The sequence below is a fragment of the Thalassophryne amazonica genome, chromosome 2 (assembly GCF_902500255.1).
Source record: "Thalassophryne amazonica chromosome 2, fThaAma1.1, whole genome shotgun sequence".
Classification (NCBI taxonomy): Eukaryota; Metazoa; Chordata; class Actinopteri; order Batrachoidiformes; family Batrachoididae; genus Thalassophryne; species Thalassophryne amazonica.
This window is the reverse complement of record NC_047104.1, coordinates 64,556,820-64,580,043: the sequence shown is the minus strand read 5'-3', so window position 1 is coordinate 64,580,043 and position 23,224 is coordinate 64,556,820. Positions and strand designations below refer to the sequence as shown.

The window sequence follows — 23,224 nt, the reverse complement described above, 5'->3', positions numbered from 1 at the left end:
GGACGTCCAGTGGAAAACTACTTCACAGCAGTGCCTTTCTGTCTGGTTTCAACTGACCAACTTTATTTTATTTTCTGTCAGATAAATCTCAGGAACTACAGATTATTTCAAAAATCAAACTGTTAAAGGTGTAACATGTGATCGCTGTTACCCTGGAAGACATGAGGGCGGTTTGCATTTTTAAATTTCCCAGCGGAAGAATTGATTACTTGATTAACATCTTTAGACACTAAAATTAGATTTGCACTTAGTTTCCTGAAAGCAGACCTAATCCATAACTGCACACCACACACAGCACAAAATCTGTTTGTTCAAACTGTGAATATGCTTGGGGCCATACCTTGACATTCCACGGTGAAACATTCTAAAGAGCATAACCTAATCTTGGACATGTCGAACTTTGACATTTACAGCGTGCATAATCTGAGCGCACAGTGCCACCACTGTCCTCAATGTACAGCCAATCATGTCAGCTCTCAGAGGTGAAGCAGAGCAGGCCCCGAGTAGTACTTGGCTCGGACACTGGGAGGTCCAGGAGCTGTGCATGTTCCTCTAAGTAAAACTGGAGTTGCATCAGGAAGGACATCCAGCGGAAAATTTATCCCAAATCTCAATACAAATCTGTTCAGGGTCTGCTGTGACAACCCTGAACAACCAGGGGTGCCGAAAGACGAACACAAACATAATCTGAGTGCCAGGACTAGGATATGGACCAGCCAGCAAAAAGATTGTATTTAATCACTTATTCAAGGTGTGTTGTAGATTTAACATGAAATAAAACATCAGATTATCTGTCATTGCCTTTAAAAGCATGTGCACTTGACTGTGGTGCATTGCTATTTTCTAAAGAGTGCCTCTTTCCTTAACCCCTTAACGCCTGAATTTATATAGCTGTATATAAAAAATGTTTTGTGTGTGTTTTTGCCTTTAAGTAGATGGTAAATAATGTTGAGATTATTAATTTCACTTTTGCACAAAAAATAAATAGTAATTTTGGTATTTTGGTAATGACTTTATGTTATAATGTTATAATAATAATAATGGTATGTTGCAAATTTGCGACAACAGGCATACTGGTCAATTTGGTATGTTGCATATTTGAGTCAAATATTGTCGCATATATGCGACAATAGGCGTTAAGGGGTTAAATACCTGTTTACTACCTATCCCATCAGGTTACCTGGTCTGTTCCTTACGAGTGATTCACAGGAAGGAAAGGGGGAAAAAAATAAAAAATAAATAAATAATAAAAACGAAAAGGTACATGCAAGTCAGTAGAGCTTTTTTTTTTAATCCCCCCACACCCATTGTTTTTTCTTTTTTACATTATTTAACAATAATAATAATTCCTTTATTTGTGATTGTACATTCATAAAACGAAATTTGTCCTCTGCATTTAATCCATCCTAATTACAGTTAGACACAATCCAATCACTCGGAGCAGTGGGCAGCCACAGTCCGGCATCCAGGGACCAACTCCAGATATCCAGACTCTGCCTTTTATTTATTTAAAAATAATATTTTTCCCAATTCAGTCTAATTTCAGTTTGTTAAACACACACTAGATGGCGTGTTTCTTTGGGTATGATCCAGCACATAGGTGCCTCAGTGTTTAGGAAATATGACAATCTGAAGGAGACAGCACCTTTCACCTGGCTGTGACAGGCAGATGGTTACTTTTGTGAGGTGGCAATAGACAGGTTGGCTGCCTGGATGGTTGCCATCCAGGACCCATGATGGCTTCATATTGTGTTGGATGTGGCAGCAACGCATGCTCAGAAGATGACATATCTCCCCAGTCCCCACAAATCAGCAAATCAGAAATACAAAGTGTCGAGGCGGGAGGGGGGTAGAGTGGAGAAATCACCCAAATACACCCTTATGCTAAATATGAATGAAATTGGTCATCTGGTTCTTGAGAAATTGCGCTAATGGATGGGCATGCTGATCGCTATATACCCCATATTCATAATGGGGGGCTAAAAAGGATTAAGAATAATAATGCACATCCCAGTGTGTACACCAATGTGTTCAGATAATCTCCTAGTACCGATCAAGTGAGACAAAGTGATTCTACACCAGATTTTATTCATAAATTAATGAATGAACTAACACATATGTGTGACACCATGAAACATCAATCATGCATGACTTAGTTTCTCAACTGTACCTTCTCATCCTATGGGAAAGCATGGATGAAGGAAGAGAAGGGAGGTACAGGAGTTAGACATACACAGACCACATGTTGAAAACATTTGCATGAATAATGTGATTTAAATCTTTCATTCCTCCAACAAAAAGTGAAGTGTGACTGCTGCTTAAAAAGGTCTCCATGCAAGTCTCCAGGTTTTCTTTAAGTACACAAACAAGTTGTGCATGAAATGTTCAAAATAGATATGAAAATTTTTATTTATTTATGTGACTATTTATTATTCAAAAATTATAGTTGATGGTGGAAATAAGATATCTGGCTCCACCACAACATGTGAGATACAGATTTTACAACAATGTACAATTTTTTTTTTATTGTACAAAAATATTTTGGGGACAAACATGGGCAACCAGTGGCAGCCTTGGGTGACAGTGTATCACATACATGTAATGAAGTGGATACATTTAATATCATACAGACCACTAACATTCAGCTTTTTATTTATGAACATTTAAAGCTACAGTGTGCAATATTAGTGTCATCTAGTGGTGAGGTTGCAGAGTGCACAATGTCGTTGCTGGTCATAGTTTTGCTTTATTTCACATTTTCCATTCTTTAACCCTTTAATGGACAACTCAACCTTTTGGTAGAACATATTGATATCTATTATATTCTATTGCACTAGCAACCAGTAGATAGTGTACAGGGGAGCAACCAATGATTCCACTTCTTTTTTCTTCAGTCTTCCTGCCACACTGCAAAATGCAAAAGGTGTCCTTTCTGGGCTGTCAGGGTTTGAAATTTTGTCTGTTTCTTTTTTGTTTTGGTTTTTTTTTGGTTATCTTTTTGGTTCATTGCTTTTCCGTGTGCTCATTCTCTTGCTGGGTTTTTCTGTTTGGGTCTGTCTGTCTCTATCTCTCTTGTCTGTCCCTGGGATCTTGGTGGTGGGCCCCTCTCTCTGGCCATGCCCTTGTTCTGGTGCTTTCCGTGCACACCTGTTCCTGATTTGCTGCTCATCACCTGGGTTATATAAGGTTCACTGGGTGCAGTAGTTCCTCGCCAGATTGATGAGTCTTGTGCCTTCTCTCCAGCTCTGTTTTTTGTGTTCCATAGTCCTGCCTGCCTTGTTGTGTACCTGACCTCCTGCCTGTTTGAACGACCATGCCTTAGCCTGATGATTTTTGTACTGCTTTTTTTTTGGACTGCCCTCTCATGTACCCACCTCTGCTATCCACACCAGTAGAGCCTTTTACCAATCAGAGCTGTTTGTTTGAGCCACGCATATGTGACCAACCCCTTTTGACCAACCCGCCTGCCATGGGCTACTGTATCAATATGTCAGTGCAACATGGCGGCCTGCGTTAGGGTGGATGGGGGGCACTTCCTAGATATAAAAGACTCATTCTAACCATTTACAAACCCACTGACTCATCGAAGGTAAATTATACACTACTAACCAGGTACTTATGAAAACTATATTACATCTATAGCAATAAACACCCCCTAAATCCCACACACTGTAGCATTAAAAACAAAAAAAGGACAGACCTATGCAACCAGAGAGCCATAAGTGCTCATTATTGCTATGTAACTACACACCTACACCCCCCCCCCCCCCCCCAACAAACATGTAGGCAGTATGCCACATCTGGGGGTGTCCACATCTGGCTTTCCCCTCTTCACATACTGAGAAGACACAGTGACGTGTTTTACCTTGTGATGCATGGCTTCCTTCTGGCTGACCAGCTGGGAGCGCAGGATCAGCACCTCCTCCTTGCGGACATCCAGCTCCTCACAGGAGGCATTGAGCTGATCTAAGAGCACCTTGTATGCAGGGGAGCCAGGAGCACCACTGCCTGCTGCAGCATTACCCAGCAGGCTTTGCCTCATCTCTGCCAGGTCGTGTTTAAGCTTCTTGTTCTCTGACTCTAGCTCCTGACGCTGAGAAGTGAAAGAGTTCAGTGTCAAAGGGTTTCAGTCATGAAAACAAGCAGCAAATGGGACTCTTTGAAGCTATGGAATCAATTAAAGGTGTAATCTGTTTTTAAATTGGGTTATGCTATGAAAGGAGACAACAAGCCAATTCAGCAGCTTGGTACACGTGGTGCATGCTGGGCCGAGTTAAAGCTCACAACTACACAAAACACTACAAGTGCAGACACCAATGTAAAAACGGGAGATTTTAAGTGCTGAAAAATTGATGTTTGCAAAAAACAGAGCTACAAAATAAGTGGGAAACAGAATAAAGAACTTGGGGCCCTAGCTAATGCATGCATGCTACAAAATGTCCCCATAGTAGGAAACAAAGATGACGAATGGGAGCCCATGAAAAGAATATGTCTTTTCAGACATTTGTCAGTTGACAATTCCCAATACTTTACAAATGTCAGAATTTTTGGAAAACAACACATTGGTAAAAAGCAAATGACCCCCTACATGTCGATATTAATGAGTATTTTATACGGAAAGACGAGCAAAACTTGCATGGTCATGCAACACACGGGGTATACAAACTAAGACCTGTCTAGCTATATTCTGTGTACTGGTATATATACACTCAACAAAAATATAAATGCAACACTTTTGGTTTTGCTCCCATTTTGTATGAGATGAACTCAAAGATCTAAAACTTTTTCTACATATACAATATCACCATTTCTCTCAAATATTGGTCACAAACCAGTCTAAATATGTGATAATGAGCACTTCTTTGTTGAGATAATCCATCCCACCTCACAGGTGTGCCATATCAAGATGCTGATTAGACACCATGATTAGTGCACAGGTGTGCCTTAGACTGCCCACAATAAAAGCCCACTCTGAAAGGTGCAGTTTTATCACACAGCACAATGCCACAGATGTCGCAAGATTTGAAGGAGCGTGCAATTGGCATGCTGACAGCAGGAATGTCAACCAGAGCTGTTGCTCGTGTATTGAATGTTCATTCCTCTACCATAAGCCGTCTCCAAAGGCGTTTCAGATAATTTGGCAGTACATCCAACCAGCCTCACAACCGCAGACCACGTGTAACCACACCAGCCCAGGACCTCCACATCCAGCATGTTCACCTCCAAGATCATCTGAGACCAGCCACTCGGACAGCTGCTGGAACAATCGGTTTGCATAACCAAAGAATTTCTGCACAAACTGTCAGAACTGTCTCAGGGAAGCTCATCTGCATGCTCGTCGTCCTCATCGGGGTCTCGACCTGACTCCAGTTCGTCGTCGTAAACCGATTTGAGTGGGCAAATGCTCACATTCGCTGCCATTTGGCACGTTGGAGAGGTGTTCTCTTCACAGATGATGCGAAGGAGATGTGTTGCACTGCATGAGGCAAATGGTGGTCACACCAGATACTGACTGGTATCCCCCCCCCCCCAATAAAACAAAACCGCACCTTTCAGAGTGGCCTTTTATTGTGGGCAGTCTAAGGCACACCTGTGCACTAATCATGGTGTCTAATCAGCATCTTGGTATGGCACACCTGTGAGGTGGGATGGATTATCTCAGCAAAGGAGAAGTGCTCACTATCACAGATTTAGACTGGTTTGTGAACAATATTTGAGGGAAATGGTGATATTGTGTATGTGGAAAAAGTTTTAGACCGTTGAGTTAATCTCATACAAAATGGGAGCAAAACCAAAAGTGTTGCGTTTATATTTTTGTTGAGTATATATATATATATATATATATATATATATATATATATATATATATATATATACGAGGTCTCTTAGATAATAAACCGACCCTTTTATTTTTTTTTTAACTATATGGATTTGAATGACATGCGATTACACCAATCATGCTTGAACCCTCCTGCGCATGCGTGAGTTTTTTCACGCATGTCGGTGACGTCATTTCCCTGTGGGCAGGCCTTGAGTGAGATGTGGTCCCGCCCTCTCGGCTGAATTCCTTTGTTTCACACGCTGCTCGAGACGGCGCGCGTTGCTTTATCAAAATTTTTTCTGGACCTGTGAGGAATATCCGAGTGGACACTATTCGAGAAATTAAGCTGGTTTTCTGTGAAAAGTTTAACGGCTGATGAGAGATTATGGGGTGTTTCTGTCGGTGTAAGGACTTCCCACGGAGCGGGACGTTCTGCAGCGCTTCCAGGCGCTGTCGTCGGCCTGTTTCGAGCTGAAAACATCCTAATTTAAGGCTTAATTCACCCAGGACATCGTGAGAGAACAGAGAAGATTCAGAAGAGGCCGGCATGAGGACTTTATGCGGACATTCCACTGTTTAAGGACATTTTTTAATGAAAGACGTACGCGCAAATTCGCCGAGTCGTTTCCGTGACGACTCGGCAAATCTGTGTGCGCCGCGACAGGAAAAACACCTCCGTGTTGAAAACCATTTGTAGAATTCAGGCGGCTTTTAATGGCTTTCAACAAGTGAGTAACTGAGAAATTGTTTAACAGCTTGGGCATGTTCCAACTTGCCCGTTAAGATTTCCAACGGAGGTGTTTTTCCTGCCGCGACCCCCCGCGGTCGGGTCCAGCCCGACATGCGACTCTGCCCGCACGTTCTTTCATTACAAAATGACCGTTAACAATGGAATGTCCGAATAAACTCCTCATGCCGACTTCTTCTGAAAGTTCTCTGTTCTCTGACGACTTACTGCGTCAACAGAGCCTGAAATGTGGAAGTTTTCAACTTGAAACGGCGAGACGCTGCCGCCTCGAAGCGCAGATCGCCGCCAGGCGCCGTGGACCGTCCTTAAAGCGACACTACCAGACCAAAATCTCTCATCAGCCGTTAAAATTTTTACCGAAAACCAGCTGAATTTATTGAATGGTGTCCACTCAGTTGTGCCTTACAGTTTTGAAAAAAATTTTATCAAACAAAGCAACAGTCTCTGAGCCATTCCTAAACAATGAAAAAAATCGACGAGCGGGTGGACGACTCCTCACTCAAAGACTGCCCACAGGCGAATGACGTAACCGACAGGTGTGAAAAAACTCTTGCATGCCCACGAGGGTTCAAGCATGTCTGATGTAATCACACGTGATTCAAATCCATATGGTTTTTGAAAAAAATAATAAGGTCGGATACTTTTCTAATAGACCTCGTATATACACACACTAATTTAGCCCATTTAACACGGACTGTGGCTACATTTTGACTTCACCCCATAGTGACAGTTTACCTTCAAGGACTCATACTCCAGCTCTGCCCCACGGGCCTTTTTAAACTCTGCATCATCCTGAACAATGATAAAAATAATTAGAATGAGGACTAGCAAAATAACTGGTAACACTTTACTTAAAGGTACCGTCATAATAGTGACATGACACTGTCATAACTGTTACATGACACAGTCATGAAAGAGACATGAACGTTTATGACTGCTGTCATTGTCATTCGGTTTTTATAATGATAAGTTGACATTTTTTGTGCTATCCTGATTATAACAACTTGACTTTAATCAAAGTGACCAGACGTCGTCTAGGGCTTTTGCTCTTTGGTTGTATGCAAACTTGTCAACTTGTCATTACAAAAACCGTATGACAGTTAATGACAGCAGTCATAAACATTTATGATATTGACATGTTTATGACACGTTCATGACTGTGCCATGTAACAGTTATGACTGTCATGTCACTATTATGGTGATACCTTCAATTAAAGTGTTACCAAATAATTACTAGAAATTTTTAAAAAGTGAAATAAAAATTGTTTTTGTAATTTCCTTCCTAGGTAGTAACTACTTTCTTAACCCATTAAATTCTATTATTCAGGACAAAGTATGGGATTGTTAACTGTGACGTAATGCATCATGTGATTTTTCAACTTCTGGGTCCAAACAAAAAAAAAGTGTGCTTTGTCAGCTGTTTGTGGTTGTTGCTCATTTGCATCAGAGCTTCTTTCGAAGTAAAACATTGTAAATATGCCACAGTGTTGTGTGCCAGAATGTGTCAATTCGCCCTACTGAGGTTTCAAATCCTGCAAAATCTCATAAAACGTCAAAGAGGTTGCAGCGCTGCGAGATGTCATTAACATTGAGAACTGCAGTGAGACGCTCTGATCAGGCTGCACTTTAACCGATGCACAAGGACAATAGCATTAACATCTTAACATAAAACTCTTTGTATATTGTGCCACAAACTCTCGTGAATATATTATCTGGGTTTATAGACACTGTTATTGTGTTTGTTTTATGTAAATGTGTGAGAAGCTAAGGTTGTTTCTCTGTTATTTTCAATGGGAATCACTGTGAGCTGCGATCGCTTCCTGTTCATGTCATTCTGCTGGAAAGTGAAGTTTGCACTTTAATGTCGTGTTTTTTGTCCTTTACAACACTGTTTGTCCAGTTTGTTCCAGAGTAAAATATATATAAAATGTCTGAAATTTGGTTTGAGTTTATTAAATTCCACGCAAGTTAAACGTAGCAGACACGGATTATGTGGAATATTTGTTTTAGTAAGTTTTCAGGGTCACATGTATGCAGTCTCTTATTTTAACGTGACGAAAAACATAAAAAATGACATTTTGGTAGTATAATGTTCATTTGCAATTGTCATGTGGAGTCTCTATGCTGTTTTGACTGCAGTGACTCTCTGGCGCGCAAGGGATTATGGGATATCTAAATAGGACGAACTGGTCGGAAACATCACTGGAGCTGTCGTTTTATAGATTCCCAGCCGAGGACAAACAGAAACAGAAGTGGCTACAACTGATCAGGTAGGCCCCCTACCCAGGCCTTTATATTTTCATTGCTGACACTGTAACGGCTGTACAGACCACTTATGAAATGAATCTCGTCAGTTTACATAACCATAAGTGTTTTGTTCGGACCTGGAAAGAGATTTATCACGTGATGCGTTACATCAAAGCTTAACAGTCCAATACCCTAATTGTGGTACAATGTGTCCCCCAACTGTCAGACAAAGACTATTTTTGAACAGAACAACACTCTCATGTTGCACGCCAGAACACAAACCTTGACAACTATCACAATTCACTATAAAAAAGCTAATAGAGAAAAAACAAGTGTGTCATGTGACTTGGTACCCGAGCTCTAGCCCGCTGGAACTGCTCCTCTCTGCTTTCCAGTTCGTTGCGCAATGACTGCTTTTCTTGCTCGAGTTCTGTGAGGCGTTTCTGCAGTTTGAGGGTGAGTGAGGTGTCTATTCCTCGTGTCACATCCTGTTCAACATAAATATTAACCAAGAATGTTTTCAAGAATTTAAATTAAAACGTCACTAAAGACTACATTAATGTACACTTTTATACGGAAAAAGATTTCGTCAGTGAAAATCAAAACAACAAAAAAAAATCCTTTGTTATAAACAATTATTTACAAGTACTTCATACATTTTAAAAAAACTAATAACTGTCATTTATGTCATTAAGATGTAAAACAAGTATTCTTACCTCTGCGGCACGGGAACCTTCTTCTGATTCGGCCAACTCTGAGTTGTAAGTGTATTCTGATTCGTTGCTGCTGTGGGTGGAATCTGTTCTCCTGTGTCCAGGTTTGGGTACGTTCTGGAAATATGGGAGGAGGTTCCCAGAATAAAATCAGAAACAACCCCAACAACAACCCCAAACAAATTTTTACCTACGAATCTGCAAAATAACAGCTTCTACATTAATGGTATTTTGCTACTGAGATAACTATCATACCTGGTGATGAGGAAAAATGTATTAATGGATAATGCATTATCATAGTATATGTCTCACCAGCCTGCTTGCTGTACAAATAAAGCTCAAGTGTTTCATGTGCAATAGCTTCCATGCTTTGCGTTTCCTAGCATGATCCTTTAACATGAACATTTTGCAGTACATTGATTCTGCAGTATCTGAGCAAGTTTCAGAAAGTGAACAAAATCTAAGTGATGATATGGAAATGTGTGCCTGTGCACATTTATAAAATCAGTAAATTGGTATTCTGAGCATGACTTGTACCGAGGAGAGAGCTATCTCCTTTAGATCGTCGTATTTCTCCTCGAGGCGAAGGTGTTCTGTTAAGAGGTTCTGATAGCGAGATCGCTCCTCATTCAGATCCGTCTCCAGCTGCTGCGTCTCCTCTGCTATCGCACGCACCATTTTCTCTGGCAAAACCAAACATCAGGAAAAGCAAATGATTCAGGAGTCAAACAGAACATCTTCCTGTGCCGTTTTTTCAAAAACAATGTGAAATGTACTCAACTTTTTTTTTTACACCATATTTGTACGAGCCAAACAATCAATCAATCAATTCAATCAATTTTATTTATATAGCGCCAAATCACAACAAACAGTTGCCCCAAGGCGCTTTATATTGTAAGGCAAGGCCATACAATAATTACGTGAAAACCCCAACGGTCAAAATGACCCCCTGTGAGCAAGCACTTGGCGACAGTGGGAAGGAAAAACTCCCTTTTAACAGGAAGAAACCAGGCTCAGGGAGGGGCATTCTTCTGCTGGGACTGGTTGGGGCTGAGGGAGAGAACCAGGAAAAAGACATGCTGTGGAGGGGAGCAGAGATCAATCACTAATGATTAAATGCAGAGTGGTGCATACAGAGCAAAAAGAGAAAGAAACACTCAGTGCATCATGGGAACCCCCCAGCAGTCTAAGTCTATAGCAGCATAACTAAGGGATGGTTCAGGGTCACCTGATCCAGCCCTAACTATAAGCTTTAGCAAAAAGGAAAGCTTTAAGCCTAATCTTAAAAGTAGAGAGGGTGTCTGTCTCCCTGATCTGAATTGGGAGCTGGTTCCACAGGAGAGGAGCCTGAAAGCTGAAGGCTCTGTCTCCCATTCTACTCTTAAAAACCCTAGGAACTACAAGTAAGCCTGCAGTCTGAGAGCGAAGCGCTCTATTGGGGTGATATGGTACTATGAGGTCACTAAGATAAGATGGGACCTGATTATTCAAAACCTTATAAGTAAGAAGAAGAATTTTAAATTCTATTCTAGAATTAACAGGAAGCCAATGAAGAGAGGCCAATATGGGTGAGATATGCTCTCTCCTTCTAGTCCCCGTTAGTACTCTAGCTTCAGCATTTTGAATTAACTGAAGGCTTTTCAGGGAACTTTTAGGACAACCTGATAATAATGAATTACAATAGTCCAGCCTAGAGGAAATAAATGCATGAATTAGTTTTTCAGCATCACTCTGAGACAAGACCTTTCTAATTTTAGAGATATTGCGTAAATGCAAAAAAGCAGTCCTACATATTTGTTTAATATGCGCTTTGAATGACATATCCTGATCAAAAATGACTCCAAGATTTCTCACAGTATTACTAGAGGTCAGGGTAATGCCATCCAGAGTAAGGATCTGGTTAGACACCATGTTTCTAAGATTTGTGGGGCCAAGTACAATAACTTCAGTTTTATCTGAGTTTAAAAGCAGGAAATTAGAGGTCATCCATGTCTTTATGTCTGTAAGACAATCCTGCAGTTTAGCTAATTGGTGTGTGTCCTCTGGCTTCATGGATAGATAAAGCTGGGTATCATCTGCGTAACAATGAAAATTTAAGCAATGCCGTCTAATAATACTGCCTAAGGGAAGCATGTATAAAGTGAATAAATTGGTCCTAGCACAGAACCTTGTGGAACTCCATAATTAACCTTAGTCTGTGAAGAAGATTCCCCATTTACATGAACAAATTGTAATCTATTAGATAAATATGATTCAAACCACCGCAGCGCAGTGCCTTTAATACCTAGGCATGCTCTAATCTCTGTAATAAAATTTTATGGTCAACAGTATCAAAAGCAGCACTGAGGTCTAACAGAACAAGCACAGAGATGAGTCCACTGTCTGAGGCCATAAGAAGATCATTTGTAACCTTCACTAATGCTGTTTCTGTACTATGATGAATTCTAAAACCTGACTGAAACTCTTCAAATAGACCATTCCTCTGCAGACGATCAGTTAGCTGTTTTACAACTACCCTTTCAAGAATTTTTGAGAGAAAAGGAAGGTTGGAGATTGGCCTATAATTAGCTAAGATAGCTGGGTCAAGTAATGGCTTTTTAAGTAATGGTTTAATTACTGCCACCTTAAAAGCCTGTGGTACATAGCCAACTAATAAAGATAGATTGATCATATTTAAGATCGAAGCATTAAATAATGGTAGGGCTTCCTTGAGCAGCCTGGTAGGAATGGGGTCTAATAGACATGTTCATGGTTTGGATGAAGTAACTAATGAAAATAACTCAGACAGAACAATCTGAGAGAAAGAGTCTAACCAAATACCGGCATCACTGAAAGCAGCCAAAGATAACGATACATCTTTGGGATGGTTATGAGTAATTTTTTCTCTAATAGTTAAAATTTTATTAGCAAAGAAAGTCATGAAGTCATTACTAGTTAAAGTTAAAGGAATACTCGGCTCAATAGAGCTCTGACTCTTTGTCAGCCTGGCTACAGTGCTGAAAAGAAACCTGGGGTTGTTCTTATTTTCTTCAATTAGTGATGAGTAGTAAGATGTCCTAGCTTTACGGAGGGCTTTTTTATAGAGCAACAGACTCTTTTTCCAGGCTAAGTGAAGATCTTCTAAATTAATGAGACGCCATTTCCTCTCCAACTTACGGGTTATCTGCTTTAAGCTGCGAGTTTGTGAGTTATACCATGGAGTCAGGCACTTCTGATTTAAAGCTCTCTTTTTCAGAGGAGCTACAGCATCCAAAGTGGTCTTCAATGAGGATGTAAAACTATTGACGAGATACTCTATCTCACTTACAGAGTTTAGGTAGCTACTCTGCACTGTGTTGGTATATGGCATTAGAGAACATAAAGAAGGAATCATATCCTTAAACCTAGTTACAGCGCTTTCTGAAAGACTTCTAGTGTAATGAAACTTATTCCCCACTGCTGGGTAGTCCATCAGAGTAAATGTAAATGTTATTAAGAAATGATCAGACAGAAGGGAGTTTTCAGGGAATACTGTTAAGTCTTCTATTTCCATACCATAAGTCAGAACAAGATCTAAGAAATGATTAAAGTGGTGGGTGGACTCATTTACATTTTGAGCAAAGCCAATTGAGTCTAATAATAGATTAAATGCAGTGTTGAGGCTGTCATTCTCAGCATCTGTGTGGATGTTAAAATCGCCCACTATAATTATCTTATCTGAGCTAAGCACTAAGTCAGACAAAAGGTCTGAAAATTCACAGAGAAACTCACAGTAACGACCAGGTGGACGATAGATAAATAAAACTGGTTTTTGGGACTTCCAATTTGGATGGACAAGACTAAGAGTCAAGCTTTCAAATGAATTAAAGCTCTGTCTGGGTTTTTGATTAATTAATAAGCTGGAATGGAAGATTGCTGCTAATCCTCCGCCTCGGCCCGTGCTACGAGCATTCTGGGAGTTAGTGTGACTCGGGGGAATTGACTCATTTAAACTAACATATTCATCCTGCTGTAACCAGGTTTCTGTAAGGCAGAATAAATGAATATGTTGATCAATTATTATATCATTTACTAACAGGGACTTAGAAGAGAGAGACCTAATGTTTAATAGACCACATTTAACTGTTTTAGTCTGTGGTGCAGTTGAAGGTGCCATGTTATTTTTTCTTTTTGAATTTTTATGCTTAATTAGATTTTTGCTGGTTATTGGTGGTCTGGGAGCAGGCACCGTCTCTACGGGGATGGGGTAATGAGGGGATGGCAGGGGGAGAGAAGCTGCAGAGAGGTGTGTAAGACTACAACTCTGCTTCCTGGTCCCAACCCTGGATAGTCACGGTTTGGAGGATTTAAGAAAATTGGCCAGATTTCTAGAAATGAGAGCTGCTCCATCCAAAGTGGGATGGATGCCGTCTCTCCTAACAAGACCAGGTTTTCCCCAGAAGCTTTGCCAATTATCTATGGCAAACACAAACAGAAATATGAGAACGCAGTGAACAATCTCAAGAGATGTCAACTTATTGTATTGTAAAAATGGGCAAATTTAGCTGAAAACAAATAAAATATTTCACTCCTAAATTAGATTAAAAAAGTTGTCCATGGATAAATAAGCTAAATTTGTCACACTATGATGTAATTAACATAAGTGACGCAGGATGTCAGTGCGGTTCATGTGGTGATGGTCATTCACCAGTCATCTGCTGACTCTGTTCCTGAATCAACCTGTTCAAATCGTCCTTCTCCTTCTTCAGAGAGCCATTCTGATCCTTCAAGTCCAACACCATCTACAAATGTAGACACGCACATACACACACCTTAAATCTCTTATTCGTGCGCAATAGCTATCACCATTAGCAGCATGTTAACGCATGAAAGCATGCTGGAATTTGTTCTGTAAATCAAAAAAGAAAACTGAAGCTCTGCTGAGAAAGAGATAAATAATGATGTGGAAGACAAAAGCGTATTAGCGAAGACAAGACCTTGACTACGCAAGCATGAAAATGGTTTTGCCAAGGTGTAAGAAAACTTAAAGTGCATATCACTAAATAAAATGTCAAATGAGATCACTATTCTAAATAAATAAAGAATTATGAAATTTATTTGAGGTTTATTTTTTTATAAAAAAAAAAAAAAAAACTATATGGATTTGAATCATGTGCGATTACACCAGACATGCTTGAACCCTCATGCGCATGCGTGAGTTTTTTCATGCGTGTCGGTGACGTCATTCGCCTGTGGGCAGGCTTTGAGTGACCACTGGTCCAGCCCTCTCGGCTGAAATCCTTTGTCCGAGACGCTGCTGGAGACGGCGCTTTGCTTTATCAAATTTTTTTCAGGACCCGTGAGGGCTATCCGAGTGGACACTATTTGAGAAATTCAGCTGGTTCTCGCTTAAAAGTTTAACGGCTGATGAGAGATTGTGGAGTTTCTTTCGCTTTAAGGACAGCTCACAAAGCGGATCAGCGTGGCGCGGTCGGAGGTGGCGTCCGTCTGGCTGTTTCAAGCTGAAAACTTCCACATTTCAGGCTCTGTTCACCCAGGTCATCGTCAGAGAACAGAGAAGTTTCAGAAGAAGTCGGCATGAGGAGTTTATGTGGACATTCCACTGTTAAAGGAGATTTTGTAATGAAAGAACGTGCGGGCAAATTCGCCGAGTCGGTTCCGTGACGACGCCGCAAATCCGTCTGCGCCGCGACAGGAAAAACACCTCCATGTTGAAAACCATTTGTAAAATTCAGGTGGCTTTTGATGGCTTTCAACAAGTGAGTATCTGAGAAATTGTTTAACAGCTGGGCATGTTCCAACTTGTCCGTTAAGGTTTCCAATGGAGGTGTTTTTCCTGTCGCGACCCCCCGCGGTTGGGTCCGGCCCGACATGCGAATCTGCCTGCACGTTCTTTCATTACAAAATCTCCTTTAACGGTGGAATGTCCGCATAAACTCCTCATGCCGACCTCTTCTGAAACTTCTCTGTTCTCTGACGACCTGGATGAACAGAGCCTGAAATGTGGAAGTTTTCAGCTTGAAACAGCGAGATGACGCGCAGATCGCCGTCAGGCGCCGTGGGCCGTCCTTAAAGCGACACTTACAGACCAAAATCTCTCATCAGCCATTAAAATTTTTACCGAAAACCAGCTGAATTTATCGAATGGTGTCCACTCAGTTGTGCCTTACAGTTTTTGAAAAAATGTTGATCAAACAAAGCAGCAGTCTCTGAGCCATTCCTAAACAATGAAAAAATCGACGAGAGGGTGGGCCACTCCTCACTCAAAGACTGCCCACAGGCGAATGACGTAATCGACAGGCGTGAAAAAAAACTCTTGCATGCCCACGAGGGTTCAAGCATGTCTGATGTAATTACACATGATTCAAATCCATATGGTTTTTGAAACAAATAATAAAGGTCGGATACTTTTCTAATAGACCTCGTATTTCGTTTTATTCTTGGTGCCATATGCCCTGAGAAATTAAGCCATAAAAAGGCAGAAATTAGCCTTATTTCACTTGCCGCTCAGAAACGTTAGGCTGTGAGGAATGTGGACTTTGATGACATCATGTATGGTAACGGTCCCTCGAGGGCCTCTAATGAAATGAATGGGGGGGAAACTTTTTTTTTTTTTTACAGTGTGAAATCAGTTTTTTCTGGACTTTGATGATGAATACGTCAAAATGCTTAAAATCTGAGTTTTAGGAGGATGCATTAATGTTTACACTAGTGTTGCTTATTAGGTGGACAGGTTTTCCAAAGATGAGATTTGGCAGTGGATATTCTTTTGTGTCTGCAAGAGGACTTACTTTGACTACTTGTCCGGAACATGCTGTGATTGGTCAAATGCAATGACCTAATCACGTGACCCACTTTTGTAGGTTACTGGTTTTTAATATTTTTGTGCTACAGTTTTTTTTATTTTGATATTTCTAACCCTAACCCTCTCCCTTCCCCTAACCCAAACCTCCCTAGACGCCACTCCGCATTACTCTTCATTCCCCCAAGTCCAACCATAATCCCCCCCAGACCTCCCTGCATCACGGCAGTCCCCCCGTGTGTCACTCTCTTGTGCTCCCGTCACAGTGTGTTCTGGACAAATAGCTAAAGTAAGTCCTCTTCCAGTCACGGAAGAATATCCACTTCGATAATATTTTGAGGAGGAAAATGAGAGGTTTTTTCTTAAAGCATGTTTTCTCTTCCGAAAGTGTGGAACTGGTTGTGTTTGTGGATTGCGCCGGAACTTTGCGCTGCGTCACGCAAAGCTAAGCTGCTCCGTGTGGGACACCGGCCAGTCTCCCAGAGGAAGCTGCTTCTGTGATCAGTGAAATGGATTGTGATGACGAGTGGCCGCTGTAAACAGGACAGCCAGGATGGGGGAATTTCCACAGCCTCTATTCACATAACATCAGGATAATACCAGCTGAGTACTTTGTGTGCAAATGTGTCATCATTTCAGCCATTGAGTGTGGCCTAAGACATCTACAAGAGTGCCACATGACATCTGCACACAAATCAGCAGATCCTTGCATCTACCAAAGCCATGCTTGATATCTGCGAGAGTGCCATGCGGCATTCGAGCGGCACTGATGCAATATTTGGCTGACATTCTGGCGACATGTCGTTAGGACCAATTCAGTAAGATACTAACCCCTATGTAGTCGCTCACACGTTATTCGTAAATTCGCATTTCCAGCTACTCTCTGACAGTCACAGCCCAGTGGGATATAGTTAGGGATATAGATATATAGTGCAACTATAATTTAACAGTGCTTAGCTGTTAAATAAAGTCAATCTTTCGATAAAGCTTTGCAAAAAGCAAACTTAAGCATCTGAGCAAACAAGATGCTTTGTTGTGAAGTTGTTTAGAAACATTACGTGTGTGAATGCGCATGTGTCGCATTCTACAAAACAACAACATATGACATATTTACTTTCTGGAGGGGATTATGTCTAAAAACCTTCAATGAAGATGTGTACTATGAATCCCTTTTGCTTTCATATAAACTAAAAGGAAAGTAATATCACTATTATTTGGGTGGGGGAGGGGAGTGTTAAAGGCTTTCCTTTAATAACCTGACACATATTTGTGCCTATTAGTTATGTTAATTAGTTAATCAGATTCTCTCTGTAGGTTCGACTTTCTGAGCATGCTCTACATTCGCATAGTGACATGAGAAGATCACGGACAGTCAGAGGACATTTCTGGTGCTTAAACATCTGAAAAACCCTTACAGGTTTTCCAGAAAAAGGGGGATGGGAGGCAGAGACTAGTAAGAATATGGAAATATGTCCTATTTCATGCAGCTCCCATGCTCTGTTCGGGGTCTCTATCGGTGCCGCCGACTGAACGATCTCCCTTAAAAATTGGTCCACCCTGCCTTCACTGCGCATACGTCATCAGCCATGGTTCACAGATTATCACCTCGTTTCTGATTAAAACTGCACTCCAGTCATCATCTATCTCAGCAACAGATATCTCAAGCTTTTGTACAACAATCATTTCCACATAAATTCAGCCTTATTTCATCATAAAAGACAGAGGAATCGATCAGAGTGCTACGGCTACATAAACTGCTAGCTGTGTTCAGTGCGCCTCCGTCATTTCAAAGCGTCAATTATCGCCTCGTTTCTGTTTAAGATAGCCTCATTTCTGCTTCAAACTGACCTTACAATGATTTAAGAGGTTTTACCTTATCATCTGATGGTTAACAAACCCATTAATCCATTTGATCCCTTTGGGTGATGACAGTCCATCTCAGACAAGCTTCTGAGCTCCGAAATGATGCATGCGCAGTGGAGGCAGGGTGGACCAATATTCAGGGGGACACCGGTGTCGCAGACCGAATGGTCCCCCCTAAAAATCAGTCTGCCTTTTGCATTTGCCTCATTTCGGAGCCCAGCCGCATAACACAAAAACAAAGCTGCTTCTTCTCAAACCAGCAGCTGAAAGGAGTGAATTATATCTGTGAACTCCAAAAATGGTAATTAAAAAAAGAAAAAAAAAAAATTAAAGTCTAACTAAAGAAACAGAAAAATCATTACATAGCAATATTTAAATTCAATAAATTGAGAGAGAAATTCTTTAATCAGGAACCGAGACTCAGACAAGACACACTGAATGTTGGGAACAGAGATACAAAATCAGACAACAGACATCGGGGGATATCGAAGTCATGCCCTGGCTGACCTGCTCCATTTCGTTCCTGTAGCGTTGTGCCCAGTCCTCAATAGTCTTCTTCTCCTGCTGTGTGACACTTAATTCTTTCTTCAGCCTCTCCAGTTCTTCTAACAGGGAGGACAGTTGATTGGCTTTGTTTTTGGCATCCTCCTCTGCACCACGCAGACGGTTTAGCTCGCTACGCATTCGCTCCGTCTCTGATGTGTAATGATTTTCCAGACCGACCAGTTTCTCACTCATTGACCGATTGTCCTTGTGCTAGAAGTGCAGCACAAATAGCAACATGTCAAATAATGGAAATAAAATTCTAATAATTAATGTGACAACATAATTACATACAATAACTAGAAGAACACACAGAGAGCGCAAACCTCTGCTAAGCTTCAACACTATTACACTATTTACATCTCTGATATGTTCCTTTGATCCCTTCTCTAACTTTATGAGATTCTGCTCAATAATGTTTGTTTTGGGCTGCTGAGCGTTGATTTTGGTTGGTGGTCTTTGATCCTGATCATCAGGCTTTATTCCTGACAGCTGAGCTTTGATCTTGATTGCCAATTTTAAACCTGAACTTAGATCCTGACTACTGACCTTTGACCCTGTTCTTTGATCTTCACCAAAGACGTTATGTTTCCATTGCAGTTAATCTGATTCTTGCTTGCATGCTGTAATCAGGACCAATGGCTAAGCTCTACCCTCTGATCCTAATTCCTTTGATCTTGATTACTGAACTAATCATAAAATTAATTACAGGATCAAAGAAAACAATATCACAGATGAACGATGAAAGGCAGGCTCAATGATCAAAGACTTCCCCCTTGATTGGGATCTGCCTCAAAATTTACGTCAAGGTCTACCTCTGACAGAGACAACAATAAGCATTAATAACACATACGCGTAAATACAAACAATGTCAGACTAAGAAAGCAATTCTTGCACCATACACAGATCTGCTTTCCATCAACTTGTTATAATATGGAAAAACAGGAATGATAAAGATAAAAAGATGCTTTGCCATAATTGCTCACATCCCGTGAAAAGCTTGACCTTGAAATAAGTATCTCATTTACAGAGAAAAGAGTTGGTGGCTCTTGGCCAAAAGTTAATGTTTCACCTGCTCGTCAATCTTCCTCTGCAACTGCATGATCTTGTTTTCCATGCCTTTGTTGAGCTTTTTGAAGTGCTCCACTGAGCGGGCCTCAATTTTCAGCTTCTTCAGTTCGCGTTTGGCCCTCATCCTCCGGATGCAGCACTGAAGATACACAATGGCGTGAAGGCAGCGCTTGTACCAGCACCGGGCCAACCAACCACGCACATACTTCTGAATGATCAATGCCTTGTGCTCTCGCAGCAGCTACAAACACAGAAACACAATGACATCAGAACAATACAGATATGTGCATTCTCACCTCTTTTATTACATTTACAGAAAATTAAATAAATATAACTTTCAAAATCTTCCATTATTAAAGGACAGAAGCTAACATTTCATCAATATTTAGAATATATTGTTACAACGGTATAATTGTTTCATAGATTTATTGTCTATATATTGAATTCATACTTGTATTAGTGTGGTGTCCTAAAACCTCTTGAGTTTTGCAATAGTCTTACCGCCTGATACTTCTGTCGTGCCAAGTATCCTCTGAGGATTCTCTGCATGGCCAGAGTAGCAGCCTGCTTCTGTCTGTAGCGCTTCCGTGCCACGTACATCTTCTGGTACTTCTGGATGATGGTGGCTGCCTGAGTGCGACGCATGAACTTGGCCAGACTGAAGAGATGTGAGAAGTGGATAAAACATTTTAGAAGCCTTCTGTCTCAAGATGTACAACAGAACAAAACAAATCAAAGAGTTAAATATCATTTGGGGTTGTCTGAGCTGGAACAGTACCACTTTCACCAAGATGTTGCAAGCATCGCATTATGTGTATTAACATTGTATGTACAGAAACTGAACCATTCCAGAAATAACAAACTTAAGATTTGACCTTAATTTGATTGTGTGACATTATATAGCTATATTATAGCCTAGTGGCCTCTGTGTGCGTTTTTGGGTGTGTATGGCTTCAATGACAGGAGAACTGGGGAGAGCTGACCTTTGCCGTTTAGCATGCTTATGTATTTTGGGTCAAAGATGAATGCTGCGAAAACAGAAAGATAAGAGTAATATTTTTGGAGAAATTAGCTATATTAGCTAACAACAGTGAAGAATGGATGTTGTTCTGCAGTGCACCATGGGAGGTCACTGTTTCTGGGTTTTAAATGTTACTGTGGTTCATGTTATTTTAAGTGTTGTTAGTGTTATTGATTTATTGTATTTTGTAGTTCAACTGGTTTATTTAGTTTAGTTAACGGTCATGTTGCTGTTACCATGAGTGAGCACTGTAGTGAGTTTGACGTCTTCCGCCACGCCTCGGTTTCTGGGTGTGTAAAATAAAAGCACCTGCTTGTGGCAGAATGCAGAAAAGAGAGTGTGGAGAGCTGACATTTATCGTTTGGTATGCTTATGTACTTGGGTCAAGGGTGAATGCCGCCAAAATGTAACATTGATAGGACTAATATTTTTGGAGAAACTACAGATATTACCTAACAACAAGGAACAATGGATGTTGATAATTACATCCTGGATTCACACTCCAATACAGCAACGGCAGTAAATCATCTATATATTAAAAGTGTGCATGATTTTATTTAGTAAGTTCAATGTAAGTACATATTATAATTGTAAATATGTTAAAAATACATGGATGACAAAAGTAAGTGAAAACACATTTCCACTGTGGTACATTTAAAAATCAAATGACAAAACAGAAGCAATAATAAAATAAAATAATAATGACAATAATAATTATAATACTGTGTATATGATGAAAAGAACCTAAACAAATTATAAATACATTAAGACAATAAATTAACCTGCTACACAATGGTAATTATAATCGAGATTTTAATTTTAATTAAGTATTGTGTATGTTATAGATACAATTTCACTTTACTATCAGAACTATTTGCTTCAAAAAGGAATATTGTTGGCTACTTCACCCCCCCCCACCCCAATTTGTGGTGCCCCCTCAGTGGACTTTTTAAACTGTATTATAATTTTAAAAGTCTTAATGTTTTAGAATGTTTGAGTGTCCTCTTATCCTAATCCCTTTTCTTTGTATTTCTAAAAAAATGCAGGGTCAATGCTGAAATATGTGCAAGAAGGAGGACAGGGCCAAGAGGAAGAACCAGATGATCAGCGGTGGGCACAGCTAACCAAAAAATTAGCGTCGATAACAGCTAATCAGCTAACTGAAAAGTTATCTTTTATAAAGCTAAACCACCCAAAAATGTATCGTAAGCTACAGATAACCGATAACTTCCAGTATTGTCTCTGGTGCACTTACAACTACTAACAAGCTAATTTTGAGTTTTAACACCATGATCGCTTCTGGTAGCATCAAAGGCGACTACAGACCCAAACAATGAGTCAACACTTCTGTTTTTGAGTGCCCTGCCCACTGCTTGAAGCTCCAGTTTACTACATAGCTTCCAGCAGAGAAGCAGTTGAGAGGAGCCTCGAAGCTCAACTCTCTACTAAATAAGAGTGTTGCCGTGAGGCGGAGGTCTTGGAAAATAAAGCAGTGCTGACTTATGGTTTGGTTTATAAATAAAATTAATACTGATAGAATAACTCCATTAATGTCAATTCTGTAATTTGTACAAAGTTAAAATATAACATATATCTTTTAATGTTGAATAATGCACTAATTCTGAAGTTTTGTAACAAACAGACAGATGGCAAAGGATTATGGGTAAAATGTGCCTCCCCTAACACTGATTGGTTCCGCAGGTCAGCCCCCCCCCCCCACACACACACCAACAGAGCAGCGGTGGATATCATCTCCTCCATCAGCTATCTTGGAGTCCACCTCTCCGACACACCAACACCACAGCTGTCATCAAGAAAACCCACCAACGTCTCTATTTTTTGAGGAAATCGGCAAAAGCCGGACTGAACACCGAGGTCCTCAGGGCCTTCTACAGCTGTGCAGTGGAGACTGTCCTGTCCTGCTGCCTCCCTGTGTGGTATGGTGGCTGCACAGTGGCGGCGAAGAAAGCGCTGCAGCGGGTGGTGAAGTCTGCACAGAGGACCATCAAATGCAGCTTACCACCCATTGGGGACATCTACATTTCCAGATGTAGAGACAAAGCCACCTGCATCCTCTGAGACTCCACCCACCCTGCGCACAGTCTGTTCACACCCCTTCCCTCTGGAAGGAGGCTGCGCAGCATCCGGACAAAAATGTCCAGACTGAAAAACAGCTTCTACCCGAATGCTGTCAGACTGCTGAACAGTTCAACATCCACCACCAAACTGTGAACATTGCACTACATGCACACTGTCACTTTCTTAATACTCGAACGCTGCTGCTGCTGCTGACCCTGTGCCTTGTATATATATTCTATGGCCACAGGGGTGCGCATACTGCACATTGCAAAAGTTTATATTGCAAAAGTTTATACAATAGGTTAGGTTAAAAAAAATTGTCCCAGTTAACTACACC

General features: G+C 40.7%; 1 protein-coding gene across 3 annotated transcripts in view; it reads right to left on the bottom strand.

Moving 5' to 3' along the window:
* myo5aa (myosin VAa) overlaps positions 1-23,224 on the bottom strand; it is a 208,208-nt gene that overhangs the window by 36,672 nt on the left and 148,312 nt on the right. For 2 of the 3 annotated variants that reach the window (XM_034186870.1, XM_034186852.1), the window contains exons 20-29: positions 20,289-20,445; positions 19,789-20,028; positions 18,681-18,929; positions 14,196-14,289; positions 10,067-10,212; positions 9,533-9,646; positions 9,170-9,304; positions 7,305-7,361; positions 3,866-4,093; positions 2,171-2,179 (exon numbers count right to left, since the gene is read on the bottom strand). In XM_034186870.1, coding sequence (XP_034042761.1) covers positions 2,171-2,179; positions 3,866-4,093; positions 7,305-7,361; positions 9,170-9,304; positions 9,533-9,646; positions 10,067-10,212; positions 14,196-14,289; positions 18,681-18,929; positions 19,789-20,028; positions 20,289-20,445 — 1,429 coding nt within the window. The remainder of the gene's footprint in view (positions 1-2,170; positions 2,180-3,865; positions 4,094-7,304; positions 7,362-9,169; positions 9,305-9,532; positions 9,647-10,066; positions 10,213-14,195; positions 14,290-18,680; positions 18,930-19,788; positions 20,029-20,288; positions 20,446-23,224) is intronic. The other variant, XM_034186861.1, reaches the window with a different exon arrangement.